Source organism: Convolutriloba macropyga, chromosome 15 (genome assembly GCF_964194025.1).
Source record: "Convolutriloba macropyga chromosome 15, txConMacr16.3, whole genome shotgun sequence".
In the NCBI taxonomy this organism is placed as follows: Eukaryota; Metazoa; Xenacoelomorpha; order Acoela; family Convolutidae; genus Convolutriloba; species Convolutriloba macropyga.
This window is the reverse complement of record NC_134482.1, coordinates 41,215,205-41,235,844: the sequence shown is the minus strand read 5'-3', so window position 1 is coordinate 41,235,844 and position 20,640 is coordinate 41,215,205. Positions and strand designations below refer to the sequence as shown.

Sequence of the window (20,640 nt, the reverse complement as noted above, 5' to 3'; positions counted from 1 at the left end):
GTTTTGTCAAAGAAATTGGAATTTTAATCAAGATCTTTTCGTTTTCCGCATATGTTTGTTGATATGAATTGGAAACTAATTTGCTAGAGCCTTTTGATAAGTTCCGAGGGTAAACATGTTACTTCAATCGTGAATTACCTCGTGATTCTGTATCTTGGGTAACCTCTATTTGATTGCTCTGGTTGTCAATTTCTATTTCTAATTGAATGTAGTCATTTTTTATTTTTTGTTTGTTCTCAGCTCAATTTTGGAATTTTTTTGTTAAATTAGTTTTTCAATTAATAAAAATTTTGTTGTCTACTTGAAAAATTGCTTTAGATTGAGTTTAATGTGTGCTGTTTTGTTTGTTCGAGTGACCATTCTAAAGTATTAAAAGAATTTGATCTCACTTGTTTGAGCCCCTTGTGTATAGACGTTTGTCCTTTTTTTGAGAATCTATCAAATTTAAAAAAAAATTGAAAGGTTTCTGTCGAGGCAATCTATCACAGCTTCAATTGGCAAACAATTGGCAGAATATTGAAGATGAGTGGAGTCGGATCATTATTCGTGTAGCATTTTTTAAAGCCTTATCGCTTATGTTTGAATAAATATAATGATGTTTTTGCTCTATGCAAACTTTGGAAGATGTTCTGTTTTGTTAATAGCCGCAAAGCGATAGCTGAGATTATTTTTGGGCTTCTCTTGTTTTTTTTACAATTCAAAGAACTTGAATTGTTTTGGGGCGCTGTCTTTTTACGACTTGAAGAGGATTATTGGTAGTGTCTTTTTCTTGATCGCTAATTTTTTTGGAGTGCATTTAAAACAGGATGTAAAAGTCAATGTTGCACGTGAAAACTAAGTCTTTAGGTGAAACGGCTGAACGAATTGAAGATCAGAGAGAGAAGAGAGTGGTTTTCTGTGAGAATGTTGTTTAGAGAGAGAGAGAGAGAGAGCAATAAATGTAGGTGTGCAAAAACGTTCGCTAAGCGAGCAAAGTTTTTTGACCACGTACAGCTTTTTTGAAGCCGTTTTTTTAGTTTTTCAGTCAAATTTTTTAATTGTAGTTAATTTCTGTCAGCAAATTTTTAGATAGTTGATTCAGTCAACGTTGTTTCTTTCGAAACAGTAATAGTGTGTTTAGAATTTGGCGTTTTGGCTTTTGTGACCATCTGAATGAGATTTTGCACTTTTAGATCCAATTTATTTTTATTAACCATGTTTTATACTTTTAGCGTTTTAGCAGTTTTAGTGATCTTTCGCTAATTTTTTATTTTGAGCTTTTTAATCAATTTTTATTTCGAGATTTTTATTGAAGAAAATAAAGAAAATTGGAACAATTTTCTACCGATTTTTGTCTGTTTTTTAAGTTTTTTTGTCTTCTTCTGATTTTATGGTTCTCGCTATAATTTTGCTTCGTCAGTTGTTAATTAAGAGCTTTCTACAGGTTTTGTTACTATGAAGTGATGCTTGAAGGCTAGAATTGGCACTTCCTTTTGAAATAAATTATACTGTTTTCATATTAATGTTGTTTGCATATATTAATTGTTTTTAAACATTTCGGCGATAATTATTGTGTAGTTGACTGAAATATCAGAAGATTTAAGTTAAAAATAGTCCAGAATAATGGTTCGAAAGGTCCGTTTTGGCATTTTGTAGAGACTAGAATATTATTTTTCGATCTTGTCTTTTCGTCATTTTCTTTCCTTTTCCTCGGGTATCTCTTGAAACCATTTTGTTGTTTGTCTGTCAAGTGGTCATATTTTGTTGTAAACTACTTGCATTGCAAGGTTTAGGTAGTTTTTGCCAATCGTTTTTTGGAGTCGCAGTTAAATAAATATCAGATGCTATTTCAGTTTTTTCATTTAGTTTTATGTTGTTTTTGCTGTTATTGTTTAAAAGTGTTTATATTTGCTTGGGGGTTTTTATTAGGTCAGTGTGGATGGTTAATGTTCTACTTCGTTTCCGGAATGCTTCCGGCTATGATTTTTTAAGATCTTTTCCTATATTTTATGCTATTTGAAGTCAAATTGAAGTGACTTCAAATTGAAATTCTGATTTTGGTCACACCGAACCAGGAAATGAAGCGAAGAAGCAAGTTGTTATGCGGCGTGAATTTTTTGCTCTTTTTTCAATGTAGAGTCAGAAAACGGTTTTTGAACGAAAATTCTCTGTCTCGCGAGATGTTTTTTGTTCACATGCTGCATTTTGATTAATAGCCGCAAAGCGATAGCTGGGGCTCTTTTTGGCCTTCTCTTTGTTCGTTTTTATTTCGTCGTCAAGATTTTTTGCGACCATATGCCGTTACAATAACTTCAAGTTTACTTTTTCATCATGCCTGTTACTCTAATTGAATGGTATTTGAGGGCAGCTAGTGGAAGCAGCAATAAGTTAAACAGATTCTTAATCAAAATATAACAGAATTTAATGAAAAGAAATTTTTTTGAGTCTGTTTCTTTTACTATCTTTTTGAGACTGCAGATCTACGAAGCTATTGTGACTTTTTTTCTAGCAATCTACCTGGTAGGTTTTTAATAGTGTTTTAATCTCCATTTCTTTTAATCGCTACTCCATTTTTGTAATAATCCTGTAGGATGTTACATTTGATTATTTTTCGGCCGTGTGCTTGTGATGCCTGATTCTTTACAAATTGTTAGAAGCTACACTGCCGGAAAAATAAAAGAGATTCTGCACGGTGCACTTATTTTCGTTGGCATTGAAGTTCTTGTATTGAACCTGATACCATCATGTGAAGACGTAGATGTTTTGGTAATAGGTTAAGAGTTCTTCATCGGACAATTTTTCTGTATGTAGTGTTTGTGAAAGTTAGGATTTTTTAGGCATTGATTTACAGCTCATCAGCCTCGAACAAAATGCTCAGCGGTTCAATTGTCTGTTGCGTTGTGTGTTCTAATATTGAAAATTTTGAAAATGATTTTTTTTTCATTGAAAATGATTTTTCATTAAAAAAAATCATTGAAAATGATTTTTTTTCCGTTACATCTTTTTGGACTAGGGTACTGTTTATCAAATGTGATTAATTGCTATCAAACAAAGTTTGTAGCAATTATTTTATTCCTGTGGTCTTTTTATGCATTTTTCTGCACGACCGATTTTTCGTCTGGCCCTATTAGTCCTCAAAAACGGGTAAACAGGTAACGCCCGTAATTCATTTCCACCCGTCACCCAGCGCGCTCAACCCCCACCCCCGTGCTCCCTTCGTCCGTGACCAAGCCAACCGCTCGACCGTCGCTTGAAAGCAATGCGCCCAACGTTAGTCGGTTGTTATTTGGTTTTCTTGCTAATATAAGTTACTTTTTGTAAGTATGTCGTGATTTGTTAGCGCTTTGGTTTTTGTTTCAGAATTGTTGGCGGGAATTAAATTTTTGAAATTAGCAATTCCTTGTCTCATAATAAGAAGATCTTGTCTAAATTTTTTCGGGATGTAATTAATTGCTCTCGAACGAAGTTCGTAGCGATTATTGCAAGCGTGTTAATGCAATTTTTTCTCGTGAGCATTTTGCGCTTTTCTTCTAGAACATTCTATGACTTCTCAAGTGACTTTTTCACGCTTTCGTTCTTCATTTTTGAGTGATCTCTATTGCTCTCAAAATTGCTCCAAAGTAAAGCTTGTTGCTAAAATAAAATCGATTGCAGCATAGAAAGTGGAGGCGCCTGATAGCCGAGGGGGCAGTTCTTCTGATGAGGGAGCGGGAGGTCCATCCAGGCGTGGCCAACTTTTTTCGCACCCACAAAGAAAAATTTATCTAGGCTACAGTCACTAAATCAAATTCAATCAGATTTTTGCAACAGTAATATTAGTAAAGAAATTGAAACCAAACGTAATTAAAGGTAAGCAAATTTTTGTTAAATTGCGCAAATTTATTGTTTTACAAGCTACATATGATAATTTCTTCCTCCGTTTCTGGCTATGACCACTAGTAGTACAAAGAAGATGGTAAAATGGATATAGGTGGAATTTCATTGGAAAAATGAATATAGGTAGAAGTTCATTTAAAATGGATATAGGTGTAATTTCAAATTTTCATTTTTTCTATTTTTGTTTGAAATATTGTTTTGCTAGTGGTGACTGAATGATAATCTTGCATGCTGACTTTGACCATATTTTCCAGTCCTATATTAAAACAAAATTGAAAATTATTTCGAGAGGAAACGTCATTGCATTGACAGGAATGTTTTGCGACAAGTAAATATGGATTGTGCTGATTACGGATTCAAAAACAAATTGTGTGATCCTTGTGCAATCTAAGGTTTGAGCATTTTTCAGTTAGTAGCAAGTTTTTAAATGGTGACTATAACTTATCTTTTGACAATCGTATATCTTTAATAGCCGCCGGCAACCTCTCAGCGGCTATTATTTAGGCGCTCTCCTTATTTTTAAGTTTGCTTTAGCTTGAGGACTGACGTCTTCACTCACTGTTTCAACTGAATGGATTTTAAATTCTTTTGCGCAATTAAATTACGAAATGTACTGAATACGGTCAAAGTCAAAAGAACAGATTCAAAAGGAACTGGATAAACATATAAAGCCCAGTCACTAAGTCATAATGCAATAAGTTATCAAAGTTTATTAAAGCGTTTTTAATCTAATTTTAGAATCTAACCGAATATGCAGAATTTACACACCAAATCAGAACACTGAAACTTAACTTGCAATTTCTATCTCTTTATTTTCCTTTTTCTGTTTCAATTCCATTGTGCGTCAATTTGCCGGCTATATTTGACTTTTTCTTGATAAAATTGGAGAAAAACCTGTGCATACCTTAGTTCGAGTGCAGGCCTATTTAAGATGTTAGAAAATTTCATACACATTCAGGAAGAAAATAAAGACGAACATCAATTTAAAATGTGAAACCTTGAAAATTTGAAGTGTAGTTAATTACAGTTGTTTTGTTAACCATATGAGGCTGCCTTAGGTGGTCTTTCAGGTGTTATATTGGTACTCGTTTTTTCTATAGGGTATTGTCGAGATTCTTTCGGCAACTTTTCGCTGGGGGTCATTCGTTTTCAAGGTTCAATTTCTTTTGTCGATTGATTGTGATGAACAGTTCCTAGCTAATGTTCAAGGTCCAGCTAAATGAACCTTCAAGGCTAAATGAACCTTCAAGGTCTAAGCCAGTCGTTTAAGAGCAATTCGCTCGACGTTAGTCGATTATGTTTAAAATTTAACCAAGGCAAATGCTTGTTATTTAGTTCGTGAGGCGTTAATACAGAAGATGAATTTGACTTAATCAGCTACTCCGGTCAAAATGAACATCCGTGACACTTGAGACAACATATGCTATCAATTGTTTTCTTCAGTGTTGTTTCTTGACCTGTTCCAAATTAATATAAGGTCAAGGCGGGAAGTCGCGACTTTTTCTAGCAATATATCGACTGTAACTATTCAAGTCCGTTTAATAAACGATGCATAGATTTCACCTGATAAATCTATTCACCCCCCCCCCCCCCCCACCTTAGTGGGCTCATATCTTTTACGCCCCCAGGTGCAAGTGCTATTTTATTTTTTTTATAGTAACTTATAGTAATGTGCTATATAACAACTTATTTGTTACTGGGAGCGTAAAAAACTCGTATGTGGTCAAATAGAATAGATCGAAACTTTTTACCTATTGTAAAACAAGTATTGGATGGCATTTAGGATCCTCTATACCACTCGGTTCTTTACTGCCTGCTGATCATTTTCAATTGCTCCGGAACGAATCTGCAATAAATTATGGTAAACGTGTCTTTTTATGCAAAATTTTTCCATGACTGTTTTCTTCTAGAAGATTCTGTCGATTTCACTTATCCAGCGACTTCTTCACGCTTGCCTATTTGTTTTTTGAGGGATTTGAATGGAGCAAATTGAGAAATTAATTCGGTTTTTATGTTTAAAATTTGTGGTGTCGAGACAACTAACCAATGCGCCAGAATTTAGCCAATTAATTACCCATCATTTCTGCTTGAATTTATAGATTTTAAGATGTTTCATGGTAGAAGTTGTTTCATGGTGTGTAGACAGTTGTTAAGTTTACAAAAATACTAATTTTGCCATCGGCCTGATGAACATGAATATCCAAAGTTTTGAATTTCAATTTTTCGTGTCTCATTGTTCATTATGATTCTGGTTATTCTGTTATGGGCTCGGCGTTATTTGAAAATATCTGGTAGTCAGTATTTTGTTTTTTTTTTAAAAAAAAATATGCCTTAAGTTGCTCGCATAGTAATATATTTCACACGATTAGCGTCTTTCAGTATATGAATGATTATGATTTAATTGCAAATTAAGGAATGGAAATAAGTTGAAGTCCATAATTTGAATTTGAAATGGGTAATTATCTATTGTCGGCTTCTATTTTTGAGATGTTTTTTGTTAATAAATTGCTATCGAACAAATTTCAGATTATGAATGATAAGATGGTATTGGTAACAGCTGGTGTGTCGTTTGTGGTAAAGACAAACGGCGAAGATGAAGATCTTGACAGTCTTATAACCTCAGCTGCAAATGCCGCTGCTTCCGAACTAAACGGTGTCTCAGTTTCTCTACCCAACGGAAGCGGGTCTGGATCAAATTCTGGATCTGCAGATGGAAAAGTCGGAGCAGGTGGATTAGGGAGCAACGGAAGTGCAACTGCGGCCATCATGGAAGATATTAACTGTGACGCGATTGGAGGTGTGACTTCGATTGGAAAGTTGATGGAAGAGTTGACACGATCTGTGGGCAATGGGTCTTATATGGAGGATGAAAATTTTGCTATTGAGGTGCGTTTCTCTACCAAACTACGGAAATTTATGCGTTTTCAAATACCGCAAAGTTTTCGCGACCATTATCGGTTTTTAACGACTTGTGGATTTTTTAACCGGAGGTACTGTGTTCAGCGATGTATTGGCATAAAGCGAAAGTGAGTAAATTGACGTGTGAACAAGTAACTGCTGGGTGAGAGATACTTTTTGTCCATTGGCCGTGTTGAGTGAATGACTTCGCCTTCAAATATTTTTTTTCGACAGAATAATGAATACAGCTAACCGGTTTCTGTCCATTTGACTCAATTGTGTTGCCCGGTATTATATTTTTTGTCAAAATATTTTTTGATTGCAGCCACAGCAAACCCTTAAAGTTGAGATTATATTGTTTTTGAAAGATCAGTATTGCGTTTCATGGGCAAAATTGGCTCATTTCTTAATTGATTTTTTCAATAAATTTGGTGTTCTTGGAATATTTTGTAATTAGTCTATTTGGTATGAGTCGTTAATTAAATCATGCATTGCTTTCCTCAGCTTTTGACGTGAAGTATTTTTAATTGCTCGTGATCGAAGTTTGAAGCAATTAATGTAAACGAGTGTGTATTTTTTCTTTCAAAATTTTTGCGTTTATGTTCTAGAATATTCTTTTGATTTCACGTCTCGAGTGAATTTTCCACGCTTCACTTCTTGATTTTTGCGTGAGCTCAATTGATTTTGACAGAAAGATAGTTTAATATTCATGATGAACGGTCAAGTCTAAATAAATGATTTTTCGAATGTTTTTAATTTTTCGAATTTCTTTTTTATACTCGGAATTGGGAATGGTAACCTTCACATGCTTGTTTTCGACACTTTTTTGTTTCTGGCAGTTTATGATAATGCATGGGTATAATTATAGTTTGTTTTGCTATCAAACTTTTCTTACTCTGCTTTTATCAGTTTTTTTGAAAAAAAATCAGTCTTCAATTCAATCAGCCTTTCTTCTTGATTTTTACCTTTAGTTATGTTTGTTGTTGATTTTTTTTGTTAAAGCTCAGTTCTTATGGTCAATCCGATGGTTCTGCTAATTCGAAATTAATGATAGTTTCTTGGGTAATAGATCTTTTTTTGCTTTTGGCTTTTTGGGGTTTCAGTTTGTTTTCTTTTACGTGTCAGTTTTATTTTTTGCACAGAGTCTGACTGATTTCGTCAATGATTTCAGCTAGAAGAGAGTTTTATCAAAGGAACCAATAAAATCCTGATATAAAATATTTGAAGATTTTTGCAGTTCAGGACCTGAAATTAAAAAATTTCAGGTTCGGAACTGTTATTTTTTCAGCTCATTTATTTTTTCAACTCATTTGAAATGCTGTCACCTGCTTCAGGTCTAGATTTTGTCTTTTGAAGCCGAGATTGAATTGTTTGATTTTGGGTACACAATTATTAGTCAGCTTTTCTCAGTTTGTCGGTTTCTGTCCATCTTTTGGCTATTGTTTGACATAACTAGATATAATGATATTCAAGGTCAATAGAGTGCAACTAACATTGAGCCCTATTGCTTAAGAGGTCTATTATTAGACACAACGTAAAGATTTTCTTGTCTCAATGAAAAAAAATAAATCTGTGTTGCTGTCTTCTATGCTCTCCTCTTTTCCTATCTTTAGTATTTGTTTTTATAACAGGTCTTAATGGGCTATTTCGGGGCCATTTTCGGGTCATTTACCGGCTATCTTTTTGAACTTCTTATGATAATTGTTATCAGCTAGTTAGGTTTTTGAAGTGGCGTGCTGTCCACATGATAGCTTTTTGAACAAGTAAATTCTTTAACCGTAGAGGTCAATTTTACCAGTCAGTTGAAGAATTTAAGATAGCTATTGATTAATCAAGAGCGTAACAATCTGAATTACGGCGTAGTTTTCTGTAAGTTTACATCGATAAGAGCAGCCTAAGCATCTAAAATCAAAATTAAGATTGCCCAGATGCGAGTTATGTGCTAATTTCAATCTTATTAGGTCGTTTTTGGAGCCAACAATGGAAAACGCTTGAAAGCTAGCAGTCTCAAAGGCCTCAACAAATTGTTGAACGAGTCAACTAATGGCTCTGCTGTCAATGGACTCAAGGAATCCACTCTCAAAGTAAAACGCAAAGAACTTGAAGACCTGAAAAGGTGGATTCTGGAGGAATTCAAATCTCCGCCTCCGCCTTTGGATTTCGATTTTCCAGGCGATGATTCGGATGATAATGCTGATAACGAAGGAGAAAGTGAAGATGATCTGACAGTTTGTGAAGATATGGAAGCGAATATCAAACGATCTATTGAGAGATCTGAAACAGTTTTCAAAATGATTCATCCTGTTATCAGCAGGTAATTGACCGATTTGATATTAACTGCTCTAAAACAATGTTTCCAGCCGTTACTGAAGTATTTATGGCCTTCTTCTGAGGATAATTTTGTCTACTTTATCTGACTTATCCTCGGGTGAAACTGATTAAACTGGTGAAGCCCGAAGCCAATAAGTCATGCATCAGATCTTGTATCATGAACGGTCCACTTAACCTGTTGAGGCGAGAAATGCCCATGGTGCAAAGGGATATTTTGTAAGTCCTCCTCTTACCCTGTGAGGCTAACCTTCATAAGCTAGCTAAAAGCATCTCTTACTAAATAAAACCAACGGAAGCCAGCACTGCGACAGTTTTTTCGAGCAATTCGTCTGACATTTTTGGGTTATGTCTATCTATACTTTTCCATCGTAATGTTCTGACTATTATCAACGGAAATAATGTTTCCTATTGACTTTACGACTGCTGCGACTGCTGGGTACTTTAAAAAAATTGCTGTTTTTTTTGAGAAAAAGGACATCTTCTACAGACCGGAGCTCAAGCTGTTTGTATAATTTTTGTTTCTTTCAAAGATGTGACCATATCTAAAGTTGTTGGCACCAGTTTTAATGAATTTTTATTGAGCGTGCAAATGCTTCTGACTGTTGCTGAACCAAAACATAGGATTGCTCTGATTTGAAAGGTATTTGAAACCGATGATTTATTCAACTCCAAAGTCTTTTCGTTAGTCTTCTGTATGTTAGTTGGTTTTTGTTGATAGTAGCTCAAGTTATGCCTCAAATCTAAAGTAATATAAAAATTTAAAAGTTTCACAAAGTTTAAATACGATGAATCGTTTTTTGAGCGAGGGAAGTTTTTTCGTCGTCAATTTTTATTCCCGAGTAACTGTACGTGCAACAGTTAGCAATAACAGCCTGCAAGAAATAAAACAGCAGTTAAACAAGTCGGTTATTTCTTTTAGTTATTTCAATGAACAATAATTATGTATTGAATAATGATTGTAGAATTTATTTTTAGATGCGTTTAACTGAGTATTGTATAAGATTTCTCGATGCTTGATACATATTTCTGTTTTTTAAGATGTGCATTTCTTTTTTTTCGTCTGTCTTCTTGAAGAAAATCTGCAATGGAACAATGTGTTTAATTGCACTCAAATGGCAAGCAATTATTGTAAGCGTGTGTGTCTTTTTATGCAAATTTTTTGCTTGACCATTTTGCGCTTTTCTTCTAGAATAATCTTTACCTTCTCACGTGACTTTTTCTCGCACTTCTTGATCTTTGAGCGATTTCAATTGCTCTCACTCCAAGATAAAGTTTGTTGTTCAAACAAAACCGATTGTTGAAGAGTCGGCGATAAGTCCCTGATCGCCGAGTGTTTAATATATCCGTCGAGGTGACAGAATCAGGTTCAGGAGGTCGAGATTCGAACCTTCCGAACTTCGGCTGATGTTTTCGCATCCATGAAGAAAATTTCATCGAGGCTACAGCCCCTGAATTAAATTGCGCCCGCTGTCATTCAAGAACAATTTTTCCGACATTAGTATGTCTGTTTTTGATTTGTATATTTTAAGGTAACTTCTAACATACCTCAAAACGTAGGCTGGGTTTAAGTTTTGTCAGGGTTTCGCGTAGTGAGGGGAGGGGGGGAGGTTGTGAGTGGGTGAGTTCGTAATTAGCTTAGCTTCAGGTCAGAAACTATCTTGGGTGCAATGGTATGACGCTCAAAAAAGCGATCATAGTGATGAAAAGGCTGTATTGCTCATGAAGAATATTCCTTAATTTGGGATTGTGAAAGTTCACCTGATAACAGGCTGATTCTGGCCTAATGCATAGACATATTTTTTGTAATGATTTTTAAACGTATTTTTTTCAGTAGCGGATTTTATATATGTTTATTTTGCAGGCAATATATGGCAATATTCTTCCCTGTTTTCTCGATAGCTGTGGTTTAAATATTGTCGAATGATAGCTGTCTTTTCTCGACAATCTATCTATGACTGCTTTGAACCTTGTGTGACAGCTCAGTTGAAAATTTAATATATTTGATTCCATTGATTTACTGACGTACGTAATTTATGTCGAAAAAATATGATTCTTGCTTTCTAAGCATGAAATGCACGAAGGCGTGAAAAAAGGTGTGGAATTTAGAAGCTTTTAGAGAAGTTTTTTTCATTTTCTCCGCTGAAACATAAAAGATGTTGAAAACGCTTTGTTCTTTCGCTGTTTGCCAAGTTGTTACGCTAGGGAACCTCGCAGTATCATGGCCGGCATATAGTCTAGATCTGAATCCAATTGAAAATTTATGGGCGATTTTAAAGCAGCGATTACAAAAACAGATAGGTTTTTGGGGAACTTTAGAAAAAAAATTATCCTATTTTGCAACGAAATGTCCTCTGGAACGTGTATAAAAGCTATACAAACAGTCTGCTGGACGTTAAAAGAGCAAAAGGTTTAACGACGTGTTATTAGAGAACAAATTCGGACTGATATTTTTTTATCCGGTGTTATTGATGCTTTTTGAAAAAATTTTAGGTGTACGCAGCTTTTTTTTCCATATAGATCGGAAATGAAATTGGCCACAAAAAACATGTTCGAGCATAAATTGATAACATTAGACAACCGTTTTTCAGAACTCCTTTTTTATGTATCTAAAGTCCTCGTTTCAATCCAAAAAATGGCGATGTGAGTGACATCATGAGTAAAATTTCGAATAAATCAAACACAAACTAATGGCCACAAAAAACATGTTCGAGCATAAATTGATAACATTAAACAACCGTTTTTCAGAACTCCTTTTTTATGTATCTAAAGTCCTCGTTTCAATCCAAAAAATGGCGATGTGAGTGACATCATGAGTAAAATTTCGAATAAATCAAACACAAACTAATGATGTAAACTTTTGTTTACACAGAACATTCTTAAGCAAATATCAGCAAGCCTCATCTTGCTTAACTCAAGATTTTAGACCAAGCATAGACATTCTATAAATCAGTTGAAGCGCCAATTAATAAATATTCTTTCTCACTTCTTTGCCTCTTTTTATTCTTGATAAATTAAATATTTTTAGAAAAAATCCTTTTCCGTTCGCAGGCAAAAAAAGTGAAATACTTAAAACATTGTCGACCTCGCATCTGAAGAAGAGTAGACTGCTTCGCCATTCTTGTCGGTTCAAAATAAACAAACGTATTGATTGAAATTGTTTATCATACAGCTCATTTTTGTTACAAGACACCTGCTATACGAATGTGTCAAAAAGATATGGTCTAAGGGTTGTCTTACATTTAACAACGCACACGGCGCCTAAACATAATCCGTCTGGTTATAATTTTCATCCAATCGTACTTGGTGGGTGTTAAGTTGATTTGTTTTTAGAGCCAACGCTAATTTGAAGAAAGCCTCTACTCAACAGTCCAAAATTGACGCAGATTTCTTTGCTTCGGCCAAGCTCTTGAACGACTTCAAATTCAAGTCTTTCACCGATTTTGTCCTGACTAAGCTGGTCATTAGCGTCATGGACAAACGGCGAACACCCTTCAAACCTGGTCAGAATGATCCGAAACCGTTAACTCTGGACCCTCCAGTGCAAATACCTGTGCCCGACCCTGATGTTGAGGAGTCCCGTTTTGTGCAAGATTACCTGCAAGATGAGGAATTCATGACTGAGATGTGTTTTGATACCATGATGCAGACGTTTCAACAGACCCTATGCGCCCATTTGGGTAAGTTGGGCGCTTTACATGGACTGTGTCTTTCTGTTCACAATACTATGCGTCACAGATTTCCTGTTATGCGTCGCAGCTGAGAACAGGGCGCTGTTTTCAAAGGCTCTCCCGCTGTGATTAGCGCATTATTATATAGAAACTGCCATTAGTATGTTTTGATGATACTTATTGTTGACTATCGTTAGTTTAGATTGGAACCGACTTGCCACACCAGATTTTGCCCATTTTCCTTTTAAGGGAGGAGCTAAAGTTTAATTGACCTTTTTTAATAATATATTGTTCGTGATCTTGCGTTTGCTTTGCCATGGGATCAAGATTTATGTTTTCATTAAAAATTGTGAACCGACTATTTTGTTGCTCTGATAAAGTTTTCAGCATAATAAGTTCCATTAGATCTACTAAAAATCATTGTAAAACTAATAAAATTAGGCAATAAATGATCGCATTATACAAAATATATGACACTTCGTCTTAATTTAAAAACTGTAATTTGCCCTCTGGCAAAGAGCGGTTAAACCTACATCCCGTTGTTTCTTCACCAATAGGTGAACTCGCGAAGAACTTTGATCCCAAGCAGCTCTCCTGTCACAACCTCCGCTGGTTCGATACCCAAGAAGTTCTGGACCATTCGCAGTATCTGGACCCATATGCAAACTTCAACCTGCCGACTTTCGACGCCAAAGGCAGGTCTCTTAACATTGTGATGCTGACCGAATTCTCGAATATCCTCCAAGTGCATTATCGCCATTTACCCCAGCGGGTTTTTGATTCTCTCAAGGATAATTGTCATAGCAGGTCGTGGATGCCGTTAATACAGACGTGTTGTCATTATGGAATCATGTTGCATGACTTTCTTAAAAGTCTGGACCAGAATGAAAGCTGGAAAGTGTTGCGGAAATGTGTTTGGCTTGTAGTCTCCTTCCTCAAGGCTCATCCTCTTATCAGGGAAGCATTAGGTTAGCGCAGCTGTGGTTTTGAAACCGTTTCTTTACACATGAACAATATTTTTATAGCTTCGAAGCTGTAAGCTGAGCGCAGCTATAATTCGGTGCTCTTGGTTTTTTACAATTCAAAGAATTTGAATTGTATTGGGACGCTGTCTTTTTACGACTCAGTCTTTCTGGTTTTCTATTTTTACGACTCTAAGAGGCGTTATGGTTTTCTGTTTTTTTAACGACTCGAAAAGGAGTATTGGTTTTTTTTCAGGTTTTTTACACCGGAAGTACTTTTCGTTCAGGCGGTGTTGAACTTTAAGTGAAAGTGAACAAATTATTTCTGAGTGAGAGAAGTTTTTTAATGACGCGCTCCGTGGAGTGAATGACTTTTCTACTTTGAAAAGTGTTTCTGAGATAATGGCGCTTATAGATAACTGTTTAATTTTTAATTGCTCTCTTATGAAGTTGGAGGTAATTGTTGTAAACATGTAGATCTTTTTATGCAAAATTTGTGCTTGACCGTTTTGACTTTTCGGGTGACTTTTTTTCTTTTGTCTTTTCATTTTGCTTGTTCTAAATTTCTCGCTCCTTCGTAAGAGTTAGCAGCTGAACTCAATTTGCGGCGGCTTACTACTAAACGTCAAATGAAAAGTGAGCCTAAATTGTTGTCATTTCTTCACTTTATAAGTGGTTATTGTGGTATGGCGTATAATAACCTCTAATGACGTCATTGGAAGCCAGCCCCCTTGAGTAAATGTAGTTACCCTCCCCCGACTGAAGCAGGCTGCAATAGATTCCAGCACCCACTAGTCATTGAGAGCAATTTCTCCGACGCTAGTCGGATATGTTCAATTTAAGATTTATTTTTTTACTTTTATGTTGGTTTGATTTGCAAAAGGCCTTTTATGCAACCTCAGGGTTCTTAAGTTTGCGGTTTTTATAATTTTTTTGGAGTTAAGTTTTTAATAATCAATCAATTCGTTCATTATTCGCTTTTTAAAATATTTTGGCAAAATTTTTCGATATTTTGAATCTTGGAATTCGATTTATACTGTTTTTTTTTACAGGAGGATGGCTATGTGATTATACTGAACCACCAACGCTAAATAATAAAATACACTTGCTTTTACTCTCAATTTTTAATTTCCAACTTTAAATGATTTTTCAATTTAGAAGATGCCTTTTTATAGCTCTTTTTTCAACTTGTTTAAAAAATTAACTTGTGCCGAGAAGTTTTTTCCAATATTCTTTACTTGTAGTTGATTTGATTTCCATTATGCAGCTGATATTATGCAAAACTGAAGTTTCCCCCAATGTCTTTATGTCAGATTTCTCGTTTTTTCAAATCGGGTTTTACGTGATTGGTAACCCGTTCAGTTTTCGAGCTTAACAGTTTCATTGATCTTAAAGGTTTGGATATTTTTTCAACATTAAAAGATATGGTTACAATACAATTTTTTTTGTGGTTTCAATATTTTACAGTGGGTTTTCTCTGTCAATTTTTTAGTCAGGCCTTTTTTCTGCTTTCTGAGTATTGTCTTTGAATTTTTGCTTGCTGCAATAATTTTTTCTGGAACTTTCTTGCACTTGACTTTTTGAGTGACTATTTCATGTTCAATTTCATTTTTTGCGTAAATTGGTTATTTTATAGGTGGTATCGCTGACTGGTTAAGATCGCTGACTTATTCGGCAGGGAGTGGGTTCTAACCTCTTCAATGTGAAAAAATTTTTACACCCAAAAAATTTCTCTGGGATACACCCTCTCTGAGTTAAATTTCCCCACCGGCCACAGCATTGTGATCATGCCCAACTTGCCTCACTCAACAAAATGATTTTAAATAGCCGCACAGCGATAGCTGGGGCTATTATTGGCCTTCTCTTGGTTTTTTAATTCGTGGTTGCGATTTTTGTTACAACCGTATGACGTCACAGCCACTTCAAATCTGCTTTTTGTTCTTTCGTTCTTACAATTTCAACTGAAGTGCGTGCGTAACGTCATTTTTCGTGATTTTTTTTGTTCATTTGCGTGTTTAAATTTTTGGTCACACTTGACTTAACTCTCTCACAAAAAGGACTTCCTTGCTTTGAAATTCTTTTTTAATTGCTCTTGAACGCAGTTCATAGCAATTATTGTAAACGTGTGTTTTTTTATGCAAATTTTTCGCTTGACAATTTTGCGCTTTTCTTCTAGAACATACTTTGACTTCTCAAGTGACTTTTTCGCGCTTTCGTTCATCATTTTTGAGTGATCTCTAGTGCTCCGAAGTAAAGCTTGTTGCTAATATAAAATCGGTTGAAGCATGAGAAAGTTAAGTGACTCGTAGCGCAGTGATAAGTGCGGTTGGACATGGAGCGGGAGGTCAGTGGTTCGAATCCCGGCGGGATTGAGGTTTTTGCACCCATAAATAAACATTGATCTATACTAAAGACTATGAATTAAATTGCCTCGCCTGTCGTTCAAGAGCAATTCGTCCGACATTTGTCGGTTTATGTTTATTTACTTTAATTCAAAGAGATGAGATCAAGTGTATGAGTGTCACTCTAAATGAAGGTTGTTAGAGAGCAGCAAAAACATACAGATTTTATATCAAAATATAACATATCAACTTTCAATGAAAAGACGAATTTTTTGGTCTGTCTTTTTTCTGTTTTCTTTAGACTGCAGATCTACGACGCTATTGCGGCTATTTTCTGGCAATCTGCCAGCTATGTTTGGAATTTCAAAACTTATTTTTTAAATTTGTTTGAAGTTGAACTAGAGTAGTAAAAAGAACTGACTAGAGGAACAACGGGGGGGGGGACACTTTTTGCAACGCGATTTAATAGGTCAATGACCTAAAAGGAAGCAATGATTCATTACTAAAATTGTCTCCCCTTGTTTTTTAAAGATTTTGTTCCATTTTTAAGTGTTTTATATCTATTATTTTGTCTAAATAATACGATAATACGTCCAAAACCAACAAAACTTTGTTTACCATTTTTTACCAAGTTTTTGCCCCCCCCCCTATATGAGGGGCAAAAAATCAAAAATTGCATTTCGGAGAAAAAAAGAAGGGGGACAATTTTGGTAATGAATCATTGCTTCCTTTTAGGTCATTGACCTATTCCACATGTATTAATATCGCGTTGCAAAAAGTGTCCGCCCCCCCCCCCGTTGTTCCTCTAGTCAGTTCTTTTTACTACTAACTAGTTATGTAAATCCATTGCTGAAAGTTGTCGCATGGTTTTCTTAAGATGGGCCTTTTTCAACTCATTTCTGTATATTTTTCGTTGTGCATTTTACTGTACGCAAGTCTATTTGGCAGCTATTGCGTCAACCTGACGGCTAGGTTACTATGTGTGAGGCCAATAATATCAATTAGGGATGATCATATTGACTTAATAATGCTAATTATTAGCCGCCGTCAGCCTCTCAAACGTCCATTATATAGGCGCTCTCCTTTTTACAGTTCAAAGTATTTGAATTGTATTGGGGCGCTGTCTTTTTTTTAAGATCTGTTCACACAATTTTATAATTTTAGAAGTCAAATTAAAGTAGTGATTTTGGTCACGCCGAAACAGGAAATGAAGCAAAAAAGCGAGTGGTTTTGCGGCGTGAAATTTTTTCGCTCTAATTTCCAAGTAGAATAGTGGTTTTCTCGATAGTGGTTTTTTGTTCACATGCGGCAATTTCACTTTGGTTTTTACTGTTTTCAATTTATTGGTTGGATTTTTTTTCTAAATGGTTTTCCCAATCCATTCATAGTTCATTCTAGGCCTAGTTTTTTTATTAGAATCAAATTTGCGTTTCTCGCTGTTGGTTTTCTATTCTGGCTTGCGGCATTTTGACATTGATTTTCTGTTTTTCTTTTTGTTTCTTTGATTTGATTTTTTTTAGAAATCATTTTCTCACTTAGTCCTTTCTAGGTCTAGTTTTTTGTTTATTCAATGAAAAATCTTCGAAATGTGTGTCAGGACTTGTCCTGCTATGTTTTTTAAACTCGCTTTAACTTTTGATCACGTTTTTGTTTTACATAAGTCACGATTTTGGCGTTTGACTTCTGACTTACCTCACTCACTGTTTCAACTGAATGGATTTTAAATTCCTTCACGCATTGAATTACGCAATGTAGTGAATACGGTCAATGTCAAAAGAGCAAAATCAAAAGAAACGGGATAAACCGATAAAGCCCGGTCATTAAGTCATAGTGCATTAGGTTATCTAGAACGATTGCTAGCTGATATTAATATTAAGCTTAATACCCCTTCTTTTTCTTTTTCAGTTTTAATCCCGATATGCGTCTAGCGCTTCAACGGCGACTATTTTCCGGCAATCTGCCGGCTATGTTTATGCTTTCCTGTGTTTATCAATTTGCGGATTTGTTTATGATTGGATCTGTTTTGAAAATTAATTGATTGATTGTGGCTTCAGCTGATCAATATGTGACATTGCCGAAACCAGAACTGAGTTCCGCCTTCAGCGGCATATCCAATTCCATCATGGACTACGAGCATCCACATATTCCCAAAGGATTTGGGTCACACCTACAGCCGTTTCGCTTCTTCCACTGGTTAGTCCATTGACTTTCTGGTCCCCCCCCCCACCCAGTTCGCAGTTCTGTAAGTGCGTGGCTGTATTCCGCATTCTTCATGTGGTAAAAAAACAAGTGCCCTTTTGGGCTACAAATAACTTGTGCACTACGTTTGGGGTGCCAAGAGGTAAAGATCTGATTTCATAAGGAAAAGCTATCAAAAGAGGGATATTATCCGGGATCCGATGATTAATTGCTCTTGAACGAAGTTCATAGCAATTATTGTAAGCGTGTTGGTCTTTTTTATGCAAATTTTTTGTTTGATCTTTTTGCGTCTTTCTCTAGAACATTCTTTGACTTCTCAAGTGACTTTTTCACGCTTTCGTTCTTCATTTTTGAGTGATCTCTATTGCTCTCACTCCGAAGTAAAGCTTGTTGCTAAATTAAAATCGATTGCAGCATAGCAAGAGGAAGGACCTAATAGCCGAGTGGGGAGTGCTGCTGGTCAAGTAGAGGGAGGTCAAGGTTCGAATCCCGGTGAGGTAAACTACTTTTTGCACGCTTGAAGAAAAATTTATCTAGTCTACAGCCCCTGAATTTAATTGCCTCTCCTTCATTCAAGAGCAGAGTAGTATAAAAAGCTGACAGGGGTCTCAACGGGGGGGACACTATGTATTAAGATTGGAATGCATAAAGTGTCCCCCCTAGGGGGGACACTTTTGGGACATTTTCTGCAACGCAAATTTTTCTGTTAAATTACAACGGGATGGGACACTTCCTTTTCGAACACAATGCGAAAAGTGTCTTTCCTGTTTTTGACCAAAAGTGTTTTTGCACACACATCTATGTATGTGTGTGTGTGTATGTATGTATGTATCTATATATGTATGTATGTATGTAAGTATGTATGTATGTATGTATGTATGTATTGTATATATGTATGTATTGTGTATATGTATGTTTTGTATATATGTATACCATGTATGCATGTAATGTATGTATGTATGTATTTATGTATGTATATATGTATGTATGTATGTATGTATTGTATATATGTATGTATTGTGTATATGTATGTATTGTATATATGTATACCATGTATGCATGTATTGTATGTATGTATGTATGTATATATGTATGTATGTTTGTATGTGTGTATATATGTATGTATGTATGTATGTATGTTTGTTTGTATGTATGTATTGTATATATGTATGTATTGTATATATGTTTGTGTTGTAAATTTGTATACCATGTATGCATGTATTGTATGTATATATTTATGTATGTATATATGTATGTATGTATGTATGTATGTATATATGCAAGCATGTATATATAAATACATACACACATTTATACATACATGCATACATACATAAATACATACATACATACATACATACATACATATATACATACATACATACATACGTACATACATAAATACATACATACATACATACATACATATATACATACATACATACATACATACATACATAAATACATACATACATACATACATACATATATACATACATACATACATACATACATACATACATACATACATACATACATACATACATACAAACATATATACACACATACATACATACATACATACATACATACATTCATACATTCATACATACATACATACATACATACATACATACATACATAAATACATACATACATACACATTAATAAAAACGCCAGAGTTGTACAAGGAAACATGATCTCACGTAAGTATGTACACAATTATGGTCATAATCACTTATGTCCATAAATGCATACATAAATTGGCGAAAAAAACAGTAAAACAACTAACCTGTTAGAAGATGTATAAAATGATTAATGATATTTTAAGTAGAGAGTTATTGGATCATGCCCAAACATGTTCAGGGTCACGAAACTTTCCGAATTAATTTGACCAATCGCAGTGCTGCATTTCTTATTCGAGTTAACAACCAATCAGAATTGAAAGATTTATAAACAAAAACTCTAAACGCTCACGTTCAGTAAACAGTAAATAATGAACACAATAGGAACAAAAGACATCAAGCTCATTCACGAAAAAGTTTTATCACTGAGAGGTAACATAAATTATACGCACATATCTTATCGACAGTTATATTTCGTAGCTGCTTGTTCTTTGTTAGATCCAGAAGTTGACGGAGAAATAGCACTTAAATTCAGACCCTATGGTGGTTTCATTGGAATTGATAATTCAAGACTAGATCCTTTACTGAAACGAAGCAAAGTGCTACGTCTTCATGCTGCATTGCATGACGCCGCTGGATTTATAAAAGATTGCAGAAATAAAGGCCCTGGATATGTTTACGCTTTCCGTTACTCACCAGTAAACAATTGTCTTTTTGGCCACTTGACAGGAATATTGTTCATTCTATCAGTGAAAATTTG

General features: G+C 35.1%; 1 protein-coding gene across 1 annotated transcript in view; it reads left to right on the top strand.

Moving 5' to 3' along the window:
- Nucleotides 1-6,384: 6,384 nt before the first annotated feature.
- LOC142354711 (uncharacterized) overlaps nt 6,385-20,640 on the top strand; it is a 50,832-nt gene continuing 36,576 nt past the window's right edge. Inside the window, exons 1-5 of the mRNA XM_075407083.1 lie at nt 6,385-6,741; nt 8,715-9,067; nt 12,415-12,761; nt 13,310-13,720; nt 18,111-18,249. Of these exons, the coding sequence (XP_075263198.1) occupies nt 6,385-6,741; nt 8,715-9,067; nt 12,415-12,761; nt 13,310-13,720; nt 18,111-18,249 (1,607 nt within the window). The remainder of the gene's footprint in view (nt 6,742-8,714; nt 9,068-12,414; nt 12,762-13,309; nt 13,721-18,110; nt 18,250-20,640) is intronic.